Source organism: Lathamus discolor, chromosome 5 (assembly GCF_037157495.1).
Source record: "Lathamus discolor isolate bLatDis1 chromosome 5, bLatDis1.hap1, whole genome shotgun sequence".
Classification (NCBI taxonomy): domain Eukaryota; kingdom Metazoa; phylum Chordata; class Aves; order Psittaciformes; family Psittacidae; genus Lathamus; species Lathamus discolor.
The window spans coordinates 59,124,515-59,147,605 of record NC_088888.1 but is presented as its reverse complement, the minus strand read 5'-3'; the positions used below and the strand labels follow the sequence as shown (position 1 = coordinate 59,147,605).

General features: G+C 37.7%; 2 protein-coding genes across 4 annotated transcripts in view; one reads left to right on the top strand and one right to left on the bottom strand.

Annotated features, from left to right (window-relative positions):
• Positions 1-16,833, top strand: part of KPNA5 (karyopherin subunit alpha 5) — a 21,577-nt gene extending 4,744 nt beyond the window's left edge. For all 3 annotated transcript variants that reach the window (XM_065681015.1, XM_065681016.1, XM_065681017.1), the window contains 13 exons: positions 38-139; positions 218-317; positions 1,109-1,203; positions 2,005-2,136; positions 2,796-2,884; positions 4,088-4,187; positions 5,469-5,632; positions 6,714-6,792; positions 8,319-8,444; positions 9,606-9,733; positions 11,379-11,557; positions 13,178-13,388; positions 15,392-16,833. In XM_065681015.1, coding sequence (XP_065537087.1) covers positions 38-139; positions 218-317; positions 1,109-1,203; positions 2,005-2,136; positions 2,796-2,884; positions 4,088-4,187; positions 5,469-5,632; positions 6,714-6,792; positions 8,319-8,444; positions 9,606-9,733; positions 11,379-11,557; positions 13,178-13,365 — 1,482 coding nt within the window. In that variant the 3' untranslated portion in view covers positions 13,366-13,388; positions 15,392-16,833. The remainder of the gene's footprint in view (positions 1-37; positions 140-217; positions 318-1,108; positions 1,204-2,004; positions 2,137-2,795; positions 2,885-4,087; positions 4,188-5,468; positions 5,633-6,713; positions 6,793-8,318; positions 8,445-9,605; positions 9,734-11,378; positions 11,558-13,177; positions 13,389-15,391) is intronic.
• FAM162B (family with sequence similarity 162 member B) lies at positions 15,678-23,091 on the bottom strand. Its single transcript, XM_065681019.1, has 4 exons — positions 22,818-23,091; positions 22,335-22,446; positions 17,606-17,714; positions 15,678-17,391 (listed from the first exon to the last, which is right to left on the bottom strand). The coding sequence occupies exons 1-4, from the start codon at positions 22,930-22,932 to the stop codon at positions 17,293-17,295; spliced, it is 435 nt and encodes a 144-aa protein (XP_065537091.1). The 5' UTR covers positions 22,933-23,091; the 3' UTR covers positions 15,678-17,292.

Here is a 23,091-nt window from a genome sequence, read left to right as displayed (position 1 = left end):
GCGTCCTGATGACTCCCAAAATTTCTTCTTTGTTTAGCTGTTTAAACGCAGAAATGTTTCTCTACCGGGAAATGAAGAATCTATGGTAGAAAGTCCAATTCAGGATCCTGATGTCAGCTCCACTGTACCTATTCCAGAGGTAATACTTCAGAGTGTGCTTAGAATATTGTCTGTTAATGTGCGTAGTACTAGATGTAAGAAATCCTTTCATTTTTAGGAAGAAGTTATTACAGTAGATATGGTGCAGATGATTTTCTCAGATGATCCTGATCAGCAACTCACAGCAACTCAGAAATTCAGAAAATTGCTATCTAAAGGTACATAAACATTGCCTGATTATTTTGTTGTTGTGCCTTTTGTGTTATTTTAGTCATAGTCAGTTAACTTTTAGTTTTGTTTTACTTTAAAATAGAGCTTGCTGAAGCTTCTAGTTCTGTTTGTAGAGAAACCGTGCCAAATCTGTTCCGACCTAATGGCTAAATACAGAAAGCTTCATTATTCTAATGTTAAGTCTTTCAGGCAAAGTAACAAAAGCAAGGATATTTTGATTGAAGTGTCCAGGACAGTAACTAACTACACACTAACATTACTTACAGTACTTGTTGCAGTGATTCAGTTCCCGATTCTCATTCTGTAATTGAGGGGAGAAGAATTATATGGTGCCAGAGAACAGTTGCAACTTGTTTTTGTTGAGACTGTAAGACATGCGGTCTGAAATTAATGCTAGTATTTGTATAGCATGATGGGTAAAGGTGATTTAAAATAGTATCTAATCATAATTGCTCTTCCTCTGACCTGAGGTGCTGATTGAAGGAACAGTGTTTTGTAACACGTTACTAGTGTGCCGATGGATAATAGTACATATTAGTATTACTATACATAATAGGGTGTTTTTAGAGATGATACTGCAGTCTTCTAAAGTCAAGAGTTGAGCACCTTCATTTGAGATTAAAATGACTGAATGCTAAAAGTTATGATAAAAACTGAGAATTACATTTATATTTTGTGTCATACTGAAAAAGTAGTTAATTTGTGTTTTGTTTGGTTTGTTGTTTTTTTTTTTTTTTTTGTTAGGATTAACACAAATATGTTTGGTTTTATTCCTTAGAGCCTAATCCACCTATAGATGAAGTTATACAAAAACCAGGAGTAGTACAGAGATTTGTGAAATTTCTAGAGAGGAATGAGAATTACACTCTGCAAGTGAGTTTGGTTTGTACTTACTGGGGGGTTGGAATGGGATTTTTTTATTATTATTATTAGTATTTTTTAATAGCCGTGTTTTATTCTTTTTAACCACTGAAGCTATAAATTTTTAGTTGTTTGAAATGTCAGCTATTGCCACTGAAACTGTGATTGAACTCATGTCAATTTCAAAGTAGTCTTTAGGGTTATGTATTCACCTGCTCAAATACTTGGGTGTTGAAAGCAGAATGTGTTCAGGAGGGTTTCCAGAGTGGTATGTTAAGATCATCAACATGGATGTGTAAGCAGAATCTATTTTCTTTGTGTTGAGTCTATTGTAGTACTTTCCAGTGGAAATTTTAGAAAAGAAGAAAAAAAAAAATACAGGGAACAGAAAAGCTTGACAAAACCCTTTTAGAAAACCCTTGAAGAATAGACAATTAAAATACAAGGAACTAGTTCTGTCTACTTGTGGAACTTAGGCCCTGTGTACATTCATACTAGAAGAATTAAATTTAATATAGAGTAAACAGAAGGGATTTATACTAGCTAATAGAGAGCTGTAATCTTCCTTAGAGTTCATGCTGAAATCCAAAACCTAAAGCTAACTTCACTACTGGTAGTTTTTATTAAGTAGAGATTTTGTCAATGCCAATTATTCTATTGTATAGAAAGTACAATAATAGTAATAATTGCATTTCAGTAGAAAGAGAAAAAAAGTTGGAAGATTGACCTCTGCAACTCTTGCATCAAACTGTTTTTCATTAATTTAAGTTTTACTGCTGAGTGTTTTAACATGGTCTTCTTTGTGCCAAACAGTTTGAAGCAGCTTGGGCTTTGACAAACATAGCCTCTGGAACTTTTTTACACACCAAAGTTGTAATTGAAACTGGAGCTGTTCCAATTTTTATTAAGTTGCTTAGTTCAGAACATGAAGACGTACAGGAGCAGGTAACTGTTTTATAACTACTTAAAATTAATTTATAAATTCAGGGGTATGTTCTTAGAGAGGCTTTGAACCCCATTTGCCTGCTAGCCCATCCATCTGGCATCAAGAAGAAAAGAACTTACCTTTGGTGTTTCTCTGAACCTGTATTTTATCTCATGTTTTTGGGTAATTTAAAGAAAACATCTAATTTCTCTTGCGTTTTGGTTTGGTTTTTGTGAGGAGGGGGTTATGTTTGAGAGGCTGTAATTTACTGGCTTTTATTCAGCATGCTTCAAAGTTTGTGTGGTGAAAGTTTGTGATGCAACTTTTTTTATTCCTTATATGTTGTTTGCAACTTTTGAGTTTTATTCTGTCTGTTACACAGAGTAACACATGTAACTATTGAAAAGAGTATATACACACTTTTTATGTAAAAAATCCAAACCAAAACAAAAAAAAACATGTGAATCAACATGTTTTCATAACAGAAGACTTGAAAGGATGACTTCAGAATAGGTGATTGACTTTGTGCAAATTCACAAAAAATATAATAATCAGTAGTCTTTTGAAATGCTGTATTTGGAATGATACTTTTTTTAAGATTCTATAATATTTGCTGTAAAATATCTAGATATGATCTATATAAATCTGTATAAATTCACTTGAGTGCTTGGTTTTTAAGGCAGTGTGGGCTCTTGGTAACATTGCTGGTGATAATGCAGAATGCAGAGACTTTGTTTTGAACTGTGGAATACTACCACCCCTCTTGGAGTAAGTATTGTAAATTAGTACTGTAATATTAAATTAATAATAACAAAATAATAAACTAATACCAATATAGATAACTGTAAACTTCAACTTAAAATTTATTTAAGAATTGAGAATGTTTCTCATTTATTATATTACTGCAAATCCAGTGTTTTTGTATTACCTGAGCTTCATGCTTATCTTTAGTTAGGTAGTCCATGACTGTAAACTTTCCAATGTTTGCAGAAGAAGTGTTATTCACAGTTATGGCAACTTCTGTATTGTGCAGAACTCTGCGTTGTCAGAAATCTGGATATGTAGAGTAGGACAGATGATTTAATTCACACATGCATTTGTGTGATTCCAGCTGGCTGGGCAGTAGACTGGTTTCTCCACCTTTGTCCAGTAGCTCCAAGATCCAGTGTTGCAGTCTGTCCATTTGCTTGGTTGGGGTGACCTGGCAGAGCAGCTGTTACATGAGCTGTGTTCCCCCAGAAAATTTCTCTTTGCTAGGAATATCATTCGAGCATTTACTATACACTTTCAATAGGAGGTAAATGTACTTTATCAGAGGAAATGCCTTAGAAATTTGTAAAATAGTTTCAAATATAGAGGAGACTGTGCTTACCTTCCTTGAGGATTTTGAGGATTAACAGCTTTAGAGATTTTGGTACAGATCTCAAAGTGAACTTCATTTTTCAGGTGCTGAATCTTTTACATTCTGTTCAGCAAAACTAGTAAAAGTTGGGGTGTTGGGTTTTTGTGGGTTTTTTGTTTGTGTGCATTTTTTGTGGGCTTGTGTTTTTTTTTGTTTGGGTTTTTTTAAGATCTTTTAATTTTTTATGAATCTGTTTTTCTTATTATTAATTGCATTCTCTGAATGAAAACACTGAAGTTAATTCAGGGGAGGGTTCCATCTTCTAGTCCCTTCTGAAGACCCTCAGAAAAGATTAGTTGAATGATTTTTTCATATGAGCATTGATTTACTTTATATACGTATACCTGATTTGATAATGAGTTGTCCACACAAAATAATCTATTCAGATTCACTTGATTCTAAAAAAAATTAAAAATAATTCGCAGCATGCAGGCTCTGAAAAAAAGTAAGTTGAAATTCGGACACAGTATTAGGATATCCTTTCCAAATTTGAGGTAGTTAGTAATAATAGACAAAAACACCTTTTCAATAAGAAATGATTATTTCTATTATTATTGTCTTTTTGACAGACTGTTAACAAATTCAAATCGTCTTACAACAACTAGAAATGCAGTCTGGGCTCTCTCAAATCTCTGTAGAGGAAAGAACCCACCTCCAGACTTCAGTAAGGTATAATAAAGTAATTCATTTTTACAAATCAGAAAGCCGAAGAAGACCTATGCTTGTAACATGTTGTAACACACACTCTTTGAATCTGGAGATAGACTCAACTTACCTCTTTAATGTAACACAGTGTTCTCCAGTATGTGGTTATAAAGACAGGAAGACTTTAGAGGCTAGTAGGAATATTAGCTTCTTATTTTCATTTTAATTAATTTCTTGTAAGGTTAATGGCGTTAAAAAGATTTAAATAACACTGAATGCTCTGGTAGAAGAGTCAGGTTAAATGATCATTAAAGAGAATTTGGAGAGAATTTGCATGTCTTGACACTTACCTCTTGAGGTAGTAATTACTGTCATTGCTGCTTAATTCTTTGAGAGATACTAGCAAAAATGGTGAATTTCTGATGTCAATTCATCAGTCACCTCACAGTTGCTTTAAGTTGTATCTTTCAGTAGTGTTTTTTTCTGGTAGTAAAAAAAAAAAAAAAAAGCAAGACTTTCTGCTGCTTAAATGCTTAAAGCATCAGTGGAAAAGGATGCCCTGTAGGCAGCTTCTAATAAGAAGCAGCTCCTTTGCTCTTTGCCCTTTGTAGTAGCACCAGGACTGCTAAAGGAGGCTGAATTGCATAACTGATGTAAGGTAAAGAATTAAGCTCTAACAAAGAATATGAAATTCCCAAGCTGTACAGCTGAAACCGGTCAGGTTCCAGGTGGTGTTAAGATGCTCTAGTTCATTCCGCTCTTGTCTGTGTGGAACCTGTAGGAGATTAAGGCCAGAGACTACAGTTATAGTGAGAACGCAAGTCAGCTGTTGTTTCTTTGATTTGGTTCAGTGAATGCTAAGTCCTCTGTGAATGACTCTTCAGTTCCTTTGTGGTAAAGCAATTGTAAATTGGTTATTACAAATAACATCCAGCACTCCTACAAAAACAGGAATAGCGAAAAATGTTACTACTTTGAAATTGTGTTCACTGAGTGAGTCAAAAAAGCATCAGTAATTCCTGATCATCTAGTTATCTGTAAAAGCAGATTTTTTTTCATGAACAATTATATACCTAATGTAGTATATCTAAATAAATAGGCTGTGAAGCGGAATTTATCCAGTTTGCCTGTTTGAATTGGATATCTAGTTTAACTGGGAAGTGTTCCACTTAGGTCCTGATTCATTAATAAGCTCATGTGCTTTGGCAGGAAATAGTTTTTCACCTTTATGCCTTTGCAGAATGTTCTCTGAAAGCTGAAAAATACAAACCACCTAATTTTATGCAATATTTTTCTTTAATCTAGGTTGCTCCTTGCTTGAATGTTTTATCAAGACTGTTGTTTAGCAGTGACCCAGACGTTTTGGCAGATGCTTGCTGGGCCCTCTCTTACCTTTCAGATGGTCCCAATGATAAAATTCAAGCTGTTATTGATTCTGGAGTGTGTCGAAGATTGGTAGAGCTGCTTATGTAAGTCTTCACCAAATAAATGTCTTTACAGTACTGTTAATATTAGATTCAGATTGCACTGTCTTTTCTCACCTTAAGTCTGAATTTGTGTATGGAGTGATGAATATGTATTTATCTGAAATCTTTTTAGTTGCTTGATAGGTTACTTTGCTCCTTTTTTTTTTTTTTTTCAACTGAGATTGACAGTGAAAAAAGTTTTCTCCAATATATTAATTTATACTGCTTAAAATTTAATGTAGGATTTCATTTACATAGAGGAATAGAAAGGTGAAGACTGAAGACCCAGTTTGAATTGTAAATTAATTTCTCATCTCATCTTACTATTAACTTTTTAAATTTCACTGTTGTATTTTATTTTCTTACCTTTCTAGGAGACGTAGGCAGTTCTTGGCCTTGGGAAGTCCAGAAGCAGGCTTATGCCACTTTTAAACTGCTTCTGTGTATTTGGTTTATGGTTCATTATTTTCCTAGAAAGGGAGACTAAATCTCTGTGTTCACATGAGGACTGCAGAATATGTCAGGGACAGTAGTTCTCAGCACTGACAGCTCAGCGCAGTTCCCTGTGGAAAGCTCGCTTAGTGTACCTGTCAGGACACAGTGAGGTTGCTTCCTGTAGAATCTTTAGAACAGGTTTCCCTCCCCCACACCTCACATGGTTGAATATGGGTTTCATGCACTGGCTTATTGACTTAGAATAAAAATTGACTTAGAATGAAAGAGGGGGGGTCACTTAAATAGGAGGGCTGCTAAATTTTAGTGTAGCCCTAGTAACACCCCTTCTGTTGCTATGGCTATTGAATGGTGCAGGTTCCAGTTTTGTACTGAACAATACTTGAGCTGGGTGAAATGAATTTGCTGGACAGATAGATTTCTTTAAATTGTGCTGTTCCACAGAGATGCCCTTTGCTTGAGCAGATCAGTTGTGGGCTTGCAGTTGTCAAATTTGGCTAAGCAGGGGGGTGTAAGAAGTAATACAGTGTTTTTATAACTAAAAATTTAGCACCTGAAGTGAACCTTGTTCACTGAAAATGCACAACTATACTTTAACACTTACATCAAGCAATTTAATATTTCTCTCCAGGCATAATGATTACAAGGTGGTATCCCCTGCATTAAGAGCAGTTGGAAATATTGTTACTGGGGATGATATCCAAACACAGGTAAGACTACTTGATTAAAGAAAAAATAATTGGCAGGACAGAATTTTGTAAAAATTGTGATACAATATGTGTCCAGTACAGGTATCTGCATACATCAGTTAAAGAGGCTCTGTATAATTCTGTGTTGTTAATTTGACAGTATGGGCTGCTATTTTAAACATTAAGTTACTGCAAGAATGAACACTGTTTTACAGTATTAAATGTAGAGTGTTGCTTCTCCCTTCCCCTCTCCCCCTCTTTCTTTTTCCTCCGTATTGGAGTTTCATGTACTTATTATCATTCCCATTTTTAAGTCTTCCAGTGCTTACAACTGAAAACTTTCACTTCAGCAGTTGTGCTTGATTTGTCCAGAAATTCATGTGTGATAGTTTTACTGATGCCATTTGTCCTAAAGATTTATATTTTAATTTTAGGCAATGGAATTGAGTTTGAAGAAATGCAGGAAATGCTAAGTCAGGTTCTGCTTTAAAGAAAATCGTGTCTAAAAGGCTGAGAGACCTAGTCTAAAGGGAAAATAAGGAAATCGGTTAATTACATTATTTGTTGTGAGCCTGTAGGAGAGTGTTGTGGCTTAAGCCCAGCTGAAAACTAAGTACCGTGAAGCGGTTTGTTCATGCCCTTTCATCCCCACTCCCCCAGGTGAAATGGGGACAAGAATTGGAAGAAGGTAAAACACATGGGTTGAGATAAGAACAGTTTAATAATTGAAATTAAGTAAAATATAATAGTAATAGAAATAATAATAATAATAGGGAACAAGAAAGGAGAAGTAAAAGTTTGGAAAACACAATTGATGCGCTGTACAATTGCTCACCACATGCTGACTGATACCCAGCCCAACCTGAGCAGTGATCAGCCCTTCCCAACCAGTTCCCCCCCATTTTATATATTGGGCATAACGTGCTCTGGTATTGAATACCCCTTTGGCTACTTTGGGTCTCTGCTTCCTCCTGGCTTCTTGTGCCCCTCCTCACTGCCAGAACATGAGAAACTAAAAAGTCCTTGATTTAGAATAAGCACTACTTGGCAACAACTTAAACATCCATGTGGTATCAGCATTATTCTCAGATTAAAGCCAAAACACAGCACTGCACCAGCTACTGGGAGGAAAATTAACCCTGTCCCAGCCAAAACCAGGACAGAGAGGATTTTGCTGAGGAATTTAACAGAAAACATCTGCTCTGCAAAAAGCCAAATTAATAAGTAACTATACAAATTAGATTTATACTCTCAGTTATTCATATTCTAACCTTAGGGAGCCTTATTTAGACTTGCTGTGGTCAGTCTTCTGGTCTGAACTTAAATGAGGGCAGATTCTTTCAAACTGCTGGATTGTCTGTTCACACACTACAGCATGAAATACTTCTATTTTGCAGGATGTTATCTATGATACTTTGTATAATACAGATGAGTTGCAAATTATTCTTTTGAAAGTGTTTTTCTCAGATGTATATTGCATAAGCCTATGCTGTGTATATATATACATATATTCTACAACCCAATTTTAAATTCTCAAATTTTTTTAGGTGATTCTGAACTGCTCTGCGTTACCCTGTCTCTTGCACTTGCTTAGTAGTCCCAAGGAATCTATTCGAAAAGAAGCATGCTGGACTGTTTCTAATATTACTGCAGGAAACAGAGCTCAGATTCAGGTAAAACCTGTATATTTATTACTTGGGTTTGTTTTCATTTTACTAGTCCACTTGGTTCTCCTTCACAAGGAGAAATAAGTAGATACTACATCAACTCTGCATTATTTGTTTTATTAACTCTATTATTTTACCTAATGTAAATGTTTTCCTCTAAATTTTTCCTCTGAATTTCCTATAAATCTCCTCTAATTTTTTTTATCATTTTGAGTAAAATTATTAAAGCATCATATTACTTTATGATACTTTTAATATCATAAAGTATCATAAAGTAAAATCATTTTAGTATCATAAAGTAATACTTTAAAAATAGCTGTCGTGATTTGTACTAGAGAAACTGATTAATTTCTCTCAAAGGTACACGGTTGATGCTTATAAATGAAATGAAAGGATACGTCTCTTATGTCTGAGATCAATAGTTGTTATTTTTCCCTGTGGGAAAATTCTCTTTAATTTTGTTTTGCACTGTAATACATATGTTAAAGTAATAAGTATTTTTTCTTGAAAAAAAGTTGAAACAAAACATCTTCCACAAAGTCCAGGGAAAAGTGGACAGTTCTACCAATTTGGTAATGTTGAACATTTTGCTTGGATAAAACACTTGTGTGATGGTTGATTTGTATCCTTGTAGAAACTACTAAATCCTGGCTATTGCTCCAGGTGTCTGGAGCTACCTGGAAAAAAAATTTTTGGTCAATAAAAATGAGAATTCTGAATCAGAGTACATGTTTTAGTATGACTTTTTTTTTTTTTTTTTTTTCCCATACTTCCCTCAGAGATGAAAATGTTACTATTTGATGTCTCTGATTGTAGACATAATCCTTCTATGGATTCCACAAACCGGAATAAAATGGACAAAGTGAAGTCTTGTTCTGAGGCTTGATCTCCAGTTCAAAAACTCAGGTTTAGTGCTTATGTCATAGAACGCTGTAAATGTGCCTGTTCAATAAGCAGTATTATGTCCACCAGAGACAAAGAAATCAAAAAAAGATACTCTGATGGCTGCTGCAGTGCAGAATTTCAGTTTGATGTTTCTAGTTTGTGTGGTGATTTCTAAGAAAACACTGATATCAACAGGCATTGTTGACTCTTGTAATGAAGTGTGTTACTGTTCTTTGTGTAAACTAAATCTTCAATAATAAATATTACCATTTAATCACTTAGGCTGTTATAGATGCAAATATTTTTCCAATATTGATTGAAATTCTTCAAAAAGCTGAATTTCGCACCAGAAAAGAAGCAGCATGGGCCATAACTAATGCCACATCAGGAGGAACCCATGAACAGATTAGGTAAGTTTGTATATATTACTATTGCCTCTGCCTGAGTATCCTCTCTAAGGCATTTCTATTTCTGGATTTGAATCTTCACAAACAGCAACAAAATCCTAAACACAACTATAATTCCTTGAAATGGTCTGTACAGGGACTAAAAATGTAGAAATTCAGAAAAAAATAGTGAAATATATGCAGTAGACTTAATAATAAATTGACTGATACTGCTTTGTTTCAGTAGTGTTACACATGAAGCTTTCACAGGGTTATCTTCCAGAGTTGAGAACACACACAACTGGAACAGTTAATGAACAGTGTCAGTGTTGAAAATTGAGAACTCTGGGAGAGTTGTTTAGAAAACTTTTGCAATGGGATTGTATCTTTGTGGACAGACTTCAGGAATTTTAGTGGTTTCTTCATATATTTTAAAATTACTTATCAGTATTATTTTAAAGCAGGTACCTAAACTTCTTTTTCAGAATTGAGTTTGATTAAAATTTTACTGTCATTAGCTGTGTATGTGCTTCAGAGACTGTACTTCTTGAATGACTAATATAAAATACTTTCTAGTTTCCCTGAATACTTTCAGAATAGTCATCAGTTTGAATCAGCAGTCGATAAATGGATTTATAAATGACAGTGTATTATTTGGAAGCCAGAACTGAAAGTGATATCATAGCATATGGGAAATCTTTTGCTAAAAATGCATGCTTATTTGTTTTAAATGTAAACAATTCTGGGTTTTTTTAACCTGCTAATGGTTATCAGAGGTGAGGAAAGTTTGCTGGTGGCTTTTTTTGCTATTACTTTGTGCATATAATGTAACATACTAAAAATTAGCGTATTTTAAGTAAATTCTAATGTGTTCGTAACATGGTAAAAGTAAATTCTTGTCACAAAATACAGATATATTATCTGTGTCATGAAGTTTTAGTCTTCTTTTGTGTCCTCAATGTACTACTGTCTAACTTCAAGATGATTTAAAATTACTAAATAAACTGCATTTAAGCACCTTTTAGATGCAGGCAAACATTACTGTCTTAATTTTTCTTATTAGAAACAAAGACACAGATTCTGACTTCCAAAAGTTCATACACAATTTTGCACAAAGTTAGAAAAAGGAATAGAATACTCAGAGTCCAAATATACTTTTTTTATTATATATACTTAAAACTATGTCCTTCTCTTTGTAATAGACAATGCTATTATCTTAGTGAGCTGACAGTGTGGACTACACTAGCACAGAGCAGTATCCAGTGCTCTTATCAAGTAAACACATTAGAAGCAGGTATTTTTGCCGCTACCAAATTTTGGATGTCTGAGAAAAGAACTTCCTACCAAAATGAACTTTTTCTCTTACATTCAGTTTGACCCATCTGAAGATCATAAGTGAAAAGGAGTAGAAAAGACTCCAAATTCCACATCCAGTTAGGAATATGCACATTGTGTTTTCTCATTAGGATAAATTAGAATATTCATTAAAATTCAGACTAAGCTTATTTTTTCTGTTGTTACATGTTCTAGAATTATTTTTTTTTTCTTCAGTCACTTTTTTAAAGCGAAATTAAGGACCGGTAATGATAGAATGGCATGTCAGTATATATATGCTGGATTATCAGTCCTTTTTCCTCCCACACCCCTCTATTTTTCTGTTGTTATAAAGGTATTTGGTAGCACTAGGTTGTACCAAGCCTCTCTGTGACCTCCTGACTGTGATGGATTCAAAAATAGTGCAGGTGGCTTTAAATGGACTTGAAAATATTCTGCGCCTTGGAGAGCAAGAGTCTAAGCAAAATGGAATGGGTGTTAATCCTTATTGTGCCCTTATAGAGGAAGCATATGGTAAGAAATTACTTCTTATAATCCATGTATCTGAACTTCATCATTTCAGGCTGTAAAAAAACAAAACTATTATGAACTGTTCTGAAATTTGTAGGTAAGCTTAATATAAGAATTACTTCGAGCATAAGTGGACATTAAAGTATCATAAGTAATCTAACATGGTGGAAAAGTGATTAAATGCAGAAAACCTGTGAATGTTTGTCTGTGGTCTGTTTATGAAATGTCCCTCAGGAGAACCATTCTCAGGAATATTTAACACACGGGTGTCCTAATCTGTTGGAGCCTTGGTTTGGATGAGTTTATCAGCCAATCCTAAATACAGTTTTATTACTTTAATACATAGTCCTGTGTGGTACTCACAACAGAGATGTGAGATCAGAGTTTTACTTAATTTCCAAATTCAGATCACTTTTTAGCATAGTAAATATCAGTAACAGCAAAATCAACTTTAGGTAACGAAGTTAAATAAGTTTGTATTTAATTTGTAAAAGTATTTTGTTCTATTTACTCTCTTTAAGAGTTGTTGAATTAAACCACATTTTAAAGGCAGCATATCAAAACTAAAATGACTGGAATTATATGACTAGATGCTTTTGATTTTAAAAAAATTCATGTTAATGCTGGCTTACAGCAAAGCTGGCATTATTTACAGTTATCTTTTTGTAGTTCTGATAAAACAAAATATGCAGACATTTGTGTTCCAGAAACTGCTAATAATAATTCTAGGTGACCACATTATATCTGTTTAGATGGCACTAACTTTTCTATAAAGCAGCCTTTAAATCTGAATTCTTGTTGCAGAGTTTTGTTTCTAAAATCGGGTGTGTACTTGGAGAACTTGTTACTACTTAACTGCACATTAGATCGCAAAGTACTGAATACTTTTCTGGAATTTATACAGTTCCAGATTTTGAGTCTATTCATAGTTTCAACTATAGAATGTCTAGGTTCTTTTTTTCCTTTACCAGTTAAGTGGGTAGGCTGCTGAAGCTGTGGAGTGTGAGTAGGGGAAACAGCTAATTATATCACCCTCATTGCTTTGGCCTCTAGTCACCAGAAGGGTTCTTATAACTTCTTCCAACTCAAGTGAAAACTGAGTTACGTTAAGTAGCTAAAAAGGAGTTTTGAATCAACCTGACTGTCATGCGCTTCATTCTGTCAGCAGAGTGAAGGTTATGTTCTCGAGCTGGCAAAGAGAAAACCCTTTGGAAAGATAGTATCTTCAAATTTGTAAGTTTTAAGATAGCAGACTGTGCACAGTGACAACTCCATAATAGGGTATAGGACTTTAGAGTTGGGGAAGACTGAAAGAGTAAAAGAAAAGAAATAGGGACATTGGAAATTGCTATTGCAAATGTTTTTGTGCTATCCTAATTCTATACAGATTTGATTTTCTTGTAGGCATGGCATATTTCTTTGTAGGTATTGGAACTACCGCCTTCTCCTCCTCCTTAGTTTAATTGATACTCTTTTAGCGTAGTTTTAAAATTAGCTTGGACAGCAGAAATAAAAGACCAGAAATACATGGGTTCAAAAATGAATTCAATACAATTAATTTAATTTGAATTCATCATTCATTTTAAGCAACTAGATTTTGAAAATGTTTTGTTTTCAATTCAGGACTTGATAAAATTGAATTTCTCCAGAGGCATGAAAACCAAGAGATCTACCAAAAGGCTTTTGAACTCATAGAACATTACTTTGGTGTTGAAGAAGAGGACTCCAGTATTGCACCTCAGGTGGATGAAAGTCAGCAGCAGTTTCTGTTTCAACAGCAGGAGGCTCCAATGGAGGGGTTTCAGCTGTAAACTACTGAAGACAAGCATAAAATGTAAATACTTGTAGGGTTTTGGGGGTTGGGTGTTTGGTTTTGGGGTTTTTTTCTTCCTCAGAGGTCTTTTCTTTATGGCCAAAGTTAGAGGAAAAGTTGAGTATGTTTTGCAGAAATAGATGAAGAAACAGCTCATGCACTTTTATATATTGTGTTAGATACAACTGTTACTTGTTTTGTATTTGTGTTTTTCATTATCTCTTAATGTACAGAAAACAACTGTGAGTAATAATGTCTAAAGTAAAGAATTAAATGTGATTCAACAACTGTTAAGCTAAGACTTTGTAGAATTTTCGGTAGTGGTTCTGAAATTTTCATGTAGTCTCAAACTGCATATCAGCAATACAGTTACTAACGGTTGCATTTTTGGCAGTAGGCTTGACTTGCCCAGTCTCTATCAAATCTACCTCTTGTATTGAAGCAAAAACATTGCTTCAGAACTAAGGCATGAATTAAAGATGAGCTTGCAAGAAGCTGAATTGGAATGTGAAAAATATTTATTTAAATTGTGAAACTTTTATGCATTACTTTACCACACACTGTTGGAATTTATTTATAAAAAGTATTTAAAGACATAATAGATATACATATATAATGCTAATTACCTAATATAATATTGAGTATATGAAAAAGCTTTTTCTGAATTATGTGGAATGAGAACTATTTCAGAAGTTTCCCAATTGGAATCAGTAGGGAGCTTGCTGGTCATTTGGTGTTGACTCTGTAATTAAAGCTGCTAAATGGCATTAAAAGTCAGCCACAAGTACAGTACTTTGCAGTGGAAGCAGTTGCTGTAGTTACCACAAGAATGCTGCAATTATGAGTGACAGAGATGCTGATTTGCACAAATCACCAAGCAGATGGCTTACAGCTGTCTCCTGTCAAAGTGTGGTAGCACCACTTAGTTTGAGAAACATTGCAATGTTTGCCTTTCTAGTACAGTAGGTTCTTGAAAGTTTAGACAGTAAGTGTTGTTTTTTTTGACCAAATATGCTACCACCATTTGAATTGTTCTTTAAGTTGACTAATTTGGTTTTCTTTTGGTAAGACAATAGAAATACTGCAGTGAAGAATGAATAGTGAATTACTGTTTTCCAGTTGAAGGAAAAGTTTGTTGTACTGTAAATAGCATTAACTATATGGACACCAAAACTAACTAGAAGTTAATGTCATCTAAATATTTAGGCTCTATAATATACAGTATTTGCTGTTAAACACTAAAAGAAATAGAATTCTGATATTTACCTTAACAATTTTGAATAACAGAAAAACGTATGCTCTGCTTTGACTTGCATATAAGTAGTGTTTCTGGTGTATTAGTAGTATATCTTATTTGGAGAAATCAGTACTTTGGGTTAACTCTGAAGTATGATTATTTTTATTACCTGTATTAATATCAAACTCCTGGGTTAAGTGAAATCCTTGACATACAACAGCATTTCATGTTTCATGAAAAGCTGCAGTTTCAACGTAACTTACTTACCCCATGGCACTGTGCTTATCACTAAACAATGTCATAATGCACTGAAAAATACAGGTTAAAGGCAGCATCATTTGCAGTACCATTTTATAGTTATAATTTTTTTACCATGCAAGTTAAGATTCTAAAATGTTTCACTTTGATGTTACAGCAATATATACTATATCGTAATTGAACGTGCGACTTGAAGTGGATTTTCTAAGATTAATGGTCAGTTTTGACTAAGATGTAACTGGGAGGGAAGAAGCCTCTTCAGTCTTTTTAGTGAAGATAGAAGTGTAAATAGGAGTGCTGTTACTTTATGAACTCTGAATAATGAGATATTTTAGCAAATGACACTTTAAACCTAGATTTGTACAGCATACAACAGTTTTGAATAGTGTGATAATCTTGAGTACAGCTGCCAAATTTTCATATAATGCTAGATGATTGTATTTATGCCCTTTTTACTTTCATAGTTTTAGGTTTTCATATACTGACCCTCCTTCTTTCCCGTGTCCCCCCTCCCCCCATCTGTTCAAAGTACAGGGTAACAATAATGGAAATCTACCAGGATGACTAGTAAATGCTGAATTTCAATGTTCTTCTAATGTAAGAAAAATATTCAGGTAACAGGGTATTTTGTTGTTTCTAACAACCTTGTTTTGATAACATAACCAGCTGTGCCTGCTTTTTATTTGGAGAACCCTGTAAAAACTGCATTTATAAGCCTCTCTAATTGAAACCAAATCTGAACTATAAAAATCTTTACGTAAAGACTTGAAAATGAAGAAAAGAGGCTACATTTAAAGTATTACATTTGTTTTGAAAGAATTTCTTCAGTTGTATGGATATTTTATTCTATATGTGTGAACAGTTAGTGACTGCACTTTACGCATTTAGATAAACTGTATTTCATGCCTCTGATACATTTAAGTGTAATGGTTTAAAAGGGAACTAAAAATGATGACTTTGGCTAATAGAAATCATTATTTAAACTCAACATATGATTTACCCTGAAATTGTTAATGAAAGCTCTTTAAAGGTTAAATGTACAGGATGGCCTCTCCTATAGTATCACTGGGTTTACATCCCACTTTGTTAAAAAGCACATACATAAACAATAAAACAGAGATAATGACTTAAGGCAAACTCTGGTGTAGTCATTTGCAGGCAGGGGTGTGAATAGGATGATGAGACCAGTGTACAGAAAAGAAAAAATTAACTGTGAGAGGAAAATCATTATGTTTGGCTTCAGATACAGACTCTAAAGTGCCCCATCAGTTACAAAGTGTTTAAAAATGCAGGGGTTTGGGGTTTTGGCTTTAATTAAAAGGGTACCATTTGTTCTGCTTAAATGTGAATATTAACTAGCTAATCTATGCAACTATGCAGAGCATAAGATTATTTTTTTTAGTTCCCTACTCTTGACACACTGAATCATATCTAATTTTTTCATTGTTGCACTTTTGTCTGAGGACTGGTTCATACAGCTTTTTAATTTCCTAGTATTTGCTTTAAACACTTGCTAGCAGCAATCAGAAAATAGTAATAATGTTGACACAGAAATAAGCTAGCTGTAGAACACATTTTCAACTGGAAAATATTTATTGTTGGGTCTGTCTTTTTAAAAATAGAAAAGATGCACTATTGCCTATCCTCCACAGGTAATGCTCAGTTTAAATTTCCTAAATTGTACAACTGAGGATTTTTGTAATAGATCTGCCAATTGATACCTGAAGTTTAACTGTGACCTCAGGAGTTCACTGAAATCTGGAATGAGAAATTTCATTTACTTACGGCACAATATGTTCATGTAATGTGTGGGAACTAAATTTGCCTATATGAACTTCAGATAGTAATAGTGCATCTTTAAATCCAGGCCAAAGGCCCATTACTGTAACAGAACACATGAATAGTATGCAATATTATGGAATGTTAAATCTCCAAATACCGTACAGAAACCAATAAAGCCTATTTTACAGATGTTTGTTGTATTTATTTAGTGGTTGAATAAGTGTGGCTGCTGAAACTAGAAAATGCATCTGCCTTTTTGAATTGCAGCACTGAGGCAAATGAATTCAAACTGGCTGATTTGTGCATTGTAAAACTCTGCACCTTCACCAAAGTTTTGGGAGTTGAAATATGTTTTGCAAATATTTAACCAAACATACCTGTCATTCTTAAGAAACTACCTCTTCTCCTTTAAAAGCAGTGATTAATTTCAATCATATGCAAAACACTTTAATCTTAGTTATATGCAACAAGGACATTGAGCATCTCTAATAAAAGAGACCCTCCAGTTCTTTTTGTGATCCTGTAACTACTTTTATTGGCTCCTCTGTGTACAATACTACAGTTGTCTAGTTACTGGGGACATTCACTAATCGCTCTCAGCAACCATTAATTCTGCTCCCACAAGGACGTTCAGCGCTGTGTGTGAAGTTACTTGGTCTTTGCCTCCGCTGCTAGTGCAGCCTCCTTCCGCCACTTGGCCTTCTTTGCCAAGTTCCAGCTTGTTAAGGACTCGTGACGGGCAGCAGCCTGCAGAAGTAGAACATCCACTTCAGAGTAGCACAGTAGGAATAACGGTGCACCCTAGGGACCCCATCTCAAGAATGACAGTGGCAGTAGAGTCATGGGTTAGCTACAATGAGGACAGGTGTAAGCTGCTGCTGTTTGTTTAGGTTGTCTGCTTTCCACAGAATTCCATCATTTTTAAGCATGCTACATGGTAATTAGCTAGTGCTGTACTCACCTTCTTAGCTGAGGCAATCACTGCAAAACAGGCAATGATGGAGAGTCCAATCATGATGTAACAAGCTTTAACTCGAGCTTTGTTTCTTGCCTTATCTAGCATCTCTGGCCTGCAGTTAAAATTATTGAATCATTACAAAACTGAAGCATCTCTTCTTCAAAGCATCGCAGACTTAACAACAGAATGAAAAAGTAACAGTTTCTAAAAGATGTATCTCCAGCTTGCCCTGACTGGTTATGGACCACTCAAAGACTTCACATTTTCTGACCCTAACCCATTTCCAGTGGAAAATCAATGTCTAATGGATTTGAAATTCTTTCTTAAGCTGGGGGGGGGGGGAGGGGGAACAAAAACAAAAAACCCAAAACAAAACTCCTGCAATAAATACTTGTATTCAAATATTTGGGGTAAATTTACCACAAATCATTCCTTTAGCTCTGTTTAAACATAGTGGAAGTAAAATGGGGTTTATCTGTTTTAAAAAGCTGGAGACGTATATGTGGTGGTGACCAGATGTGGTGAAAGCAAGTTCCTTTTATTCAAAATTAACTTTAGCAATTAATGTCACATCTGTTTAGATGGTGTCACATATAGTATTGGTTAGGGACTTCCTGTATGTGCGTAGGTGATTAAAACAGAGCTTGAACTGCTACAAATGAAGAGTTTTTAGTTCTTTAGAAAAACAGCAGCTTTATGCAAAGTGGGCAGCTGGTGTCAGCCTCCTCTGTGTTACAGGATCACATAACCAAACAAGATCAATCTACGTGATTACTTTTGCTGGTTATCTACGGTGAAAGTAATGAAAACTCCTGCCCTGCATCTGGCAGGAGTTGCTGCAAGAGTACAACACAGTGAGCTGCCTTGGGACAGGCTCCCCTTTCTACCCTCCATCATTCCAGGCAGGCTGCATGCTGCTGCGAACTGGCAGTACAGGCAATGTCTGTATCACTAAAGTGCTCTCACAACTTCCAGCAAGTCTTCAGAGTCAAACATTGTACTTGGGAGTACAGTTTTTTAGATGTTCATTCCTCTCCTACAGGGAGACCTTACAGCAGCCTTCTAGTACCTAAAAGGGGGCCTACAGTAAATCTGGAGAGGGACTTTTTACAAGGGCATGTAGTAACAGAACAAGGGGGAATGGCTTTAAACTGACAGATTTTGATTACATATTAGGAAGAAATTCTTCACTGTGAGAGTGCTGAGGCACTGGCACAGGTTGCCTGAAGAAGTGGATGCCCCATCCCCGGTAGTGTTCAAGACCAGGCTGGACACAACCATGAGCAACCTGGTCTAGTGGAAGGTGTCCCTGCCCATGGCGGAGGGGGGTTGGAACTAGATGGATCTCTAATGTCCTTCCAGCCCCAACCATTCTGTGATTCTAATACTTGCTGTGCACTTATTTTCCTTTCATAAGTCACATGGAAAGCAGGTGTCAGAAAAGTTACCACAGGGATAACTGGCTTGTGACGGCCAAGCGTTCATAGTGACATCGCTTTTTGATCCTTCGATGTCGGCTCTTCCTATCATTGTGAAGCAGAATTCACCAAGCACTGGATTGTTCACCCACTAATAGGGAACATGAGCTGGGATTAGACCGTTGTGAGACAGGTTAGTTTTACCCTACTGATGATGTGTTGTTGCAATAGTAATCCTGCTCAGTGCGAGAGGTTCAGACCCCTGGTGCGTGGGCTTGGCTGAGGAGCCACTGGCGTGAGGCTGCCATCTGCGGGCTTATGACTGAAGGCCTCTAAGTCAGAATCGCGCCTAGACGTAGCAATACCGCAGCACCGCTGGTGCCTCGGTGGGATCGTGACAACGGCCGCTTGAGACTGACCTAGGAGATGACAGCCTTGCTCAGAATGTGTGGGTTAAAGCCCTTCCTGAATCTTCGTTAGTGAAGACAGGCCTTCCTCACAGGAGAAGGAAAACTCCTACCTTCAGACCCTGGCTGATGGAGCTCATCCAGCCTTGCAAGGTCTTCCATCGAAGAGGACACTCTTACAAAGCCTACGACCTGCGGACTTTGCTGTCACCATCCCAGCTCACTAGGCCATGGCAGTTAAACCTCAGGTGTAAAGCATGGGGCCAGTTCTGCGCATGCTGCCCTCACCTAAAAAAATCACTGTGGAGGCTGGAAGGCTCACTCTCACTTCTCTGTACGGGCAGGCAAGGGTTGAAACAGCAGGTGACAAGGTGCATGGGAAGCTGCAGATCCAACCTTGCATGCGGGCGGACCAGCGCATGGGTCGCTCGAGATTGCTCAGGAGGTGACAGTCCTGGTCGGACATTTCCTGATTGCCTAAGCACCCTTTTTTCCAATCAGATTTGCATATCCCACATGCCCTTGGTCATTGTGCTTGTAGTAAGCATGGGTAAAGCCCTTCCCAAATCTTCGCTCGCAAAGCCAAGCCATCGATCAATATATAAACACAAAGATAAAGGGTCGTAAGAAAGAATATACATAATATATAGTTATGGTTTTATAGATAGGCAAAAGGATATATAGAAATAAAGAACTGATTTCATATTGTAAGCAAAATCTTACAATAATCTCTTTCCCAAAAAATACCTTTAGCTTTACTTCAAAGAGGATGGGCGGTGGGATGGGGCAGAGCTGAGGTTTCTGCAGTAGAAGTTCTGCCCAGAGATTAGTACCAAGGCTGAGGGCTGCCACGCTGCTCTCCAAGGCTTAATGCCACAGAAGAGGGCAAGCCTCACGAGCGGCTGTGCCACACTACCCCCTTCCCTGCCAACATACACAACACAAGCATGTGTTGCACCTCCTGTGTTTCTTCCAGGTGACTGACAAGGCCTGAAGTTCTGAGTAACTGCTTTTGTTTTATACAATGGTAAAAATCATCTTTAAAGTAAACTGCGCATTAGACCAGCACATAAAATCATTAATCCACTAATCCATTTGTAGCAACAAAAGCAAAACCATAAATGTTATTAGGGTGGCTTATTAACCTAATTATATTTCACAACACACTAATTGAAACTCTTTGGAAGCAGATTTTCACTTTCTCCCTGCTTTCTGCCTCTGCTTTAAGTAACACAGACCTGATTATGTTCTTCCCTAATTGCACATTAGGGCCTCTGCTACTTAATCCTTAATGAAGACTCGGGGTAAACCCAGCTGCAGTCAGTGACAGCTTTTTCTTAAAAACAGAACAAAATGTCTCACAAAACCAAACCACAACCACCTTGAATAAGGACAGCAGATTTGACTCTTAGTACAAACTACCTTCAGCAGCTGTACTGTGCTTGCACGTAAGAATAGGTTACAATTATGTCTTTTTCTAATTGTTAAAGCAGCAACACAGTTCAGCTTTAATGTCTCATAACAACTTCTAATAAGTCACTAGTTATGATCTTACAGCTCCAAAAAAGACTTTGCTCATCCAGAAAGCACAAAGTGGGGACACTCACTTTGCTCAGCCAGCTACCACACAGAAATCTGCGTATGTGTGTATGGACTGCCAAATGTATGCCTCATTATAAACACCTCCCGAAGACCTGAACAGCTTTAAGAGCTTCTGAGACCTGTCTGAACCTTTCTCTAGGGGAAGATGGTGAGACTAACACAGTGCAAGAAAGGCTGGATCATTTGGAAAGCAACTGTCTAGCCCAGCAACCACCAGTAAAACCATCGAGAGCCAACAGGAGAAGGCAGAAGAGGTACCTGCTGCCTGACACAGATCTGCATGTTGCTTATAGAATCACAGAGTAGTTAGGGTTGGAAAGGACCTTAAGATCATCTAGTTCCAACCTCCCTGCCCATAGCAGGGATGCCTCGCCCTAGACCATGTTGCATAAAGCCCTGCCCTACCTGGCCTTGAGCACTTCCAGGGATAGAGCATTTACCACTTCTCTGGGCAACCCATTCCAGTGCCTCACCACCAGTAAAGAACTTCTTCCTTATATCTAACCTAAATCTCCCCTGCTTAACTTTAAACCCGTTCCCCCTTGTCCTATTGCTGCAGTCCCTGATGAAGAGAGAACAAGCCACCCAAGACAGGGACCATGGTCATCCTGTGATGATAAAAAGTTGTGCCCTGTAGAAAGACCTCCAAGATATTGTCCAGCATCCTAAGGAAAAGGCAGCAGTCAGCATTGGAGTGGTTCTGCGTGTTCAGTGACTGGCTCTCTTCAGGGATGCTAACTTCCAATGAATCAGAGAGCCACAGAATCGATGTGACTTGGGTCTAAAGGGACCTTCAAAGATCATCTAGTCCAGCAGGTCGGCAAGAATGGGAGGCTAAGGCTACATTAAGTACTTGGTTTTCCTTGGTAGGGTATGTTTCTCTCATAACTCCCTTCTCTATTTTTCCTCAAATTCTATAATAAATCATAATTTATTGGATGTATATTATACAATGACAGTTATCTCCCTTAGACTGGGAGCTATACTGGTTTACCAATAACATCCTTCTCCAACTGCGTGTTAGGAATAAGCAAAACAAACAAGCCAGTACGTAAGTGTAACCAAGGCTATCCACTGAGATGGATCCAGCTTTTAACCCCAGGCTCTGGGGACTCCAGTAAGGAACATTTTTTCATCTTAACCTCTAACCAGGACAAGAAACTCTTCTGCCCTCTCATTTGTTTCCAAGTTCTCAGTGTTGAAAATCTGACTGGTTCAAGCTCTGTGAAAACGCTCGAGATGAGGATCACGCCACCACGCTCCCTTCAGCTCCGTGTTCCCCTTGGACAAGAGCAGCGCACTTACGGGATCCTCTGAGGAATATCTTCTTCTCTCTTGAAACGCCCAGTCCAGACGAGGATTTTTTTGTCAAACTTCGAAGGCTTGTAACTTGCAACCACCCTGTGAGCCTGCTCGGCTTCAAGAATGAGAAAAAAGCACTCCGTCACACTTCGCACTAGGAGTGGATGATGCGTGGTAGGAAGAGTGGAAACGGAAACCCTGCCCGTACTGCTCTCTGCAAGAGGAGCTGACGGATTAAACTTCGAGGCTTCCGCCTCGCAGTTATCGCCACGCGGTCTCTCGAACAGCCCCTCACGCCGTGGCCGCAACTCCCCGCAGCTTGCGGGTACCCAAGCTCGCAGGGAAAGCCCGCGACCACCCGAGCCGGAGCAGCCCCGGCCGCAGCCCCGACCCCAGCCCCGCTGCCGCCCGGTCCCCACCAGCCCTCCCCGACAGCCCCGAGGCGCTGCCGGCGCCGCGGAGCCGTGTCCGTGTGCCCGTCCCTACCGCGGGTGGTGCCCGGGCTCCGGGCGGTCTCCCCGCCGGCGGCTCCCCGCGGCGCGGGCAGGCGGAGCGGCGCGGCGGACAGGAGCCGCCCCGGGTGGAGGCGCGCCGGCAGCATGGCGAGGAGCAGCGGGACCCTCTGATGCGGTGGGAGCGCTCCCGCTCCTGGCCTCGGTCCCGGCCCCTGTACTGGTCCCGCCCCGCGGACCCCTCCAGCCGCGCCCGGAGGCGAGGAGGGGCGAGGCGGAGCAGCCGCCGGCAAGGAGGGGGCTGGCCC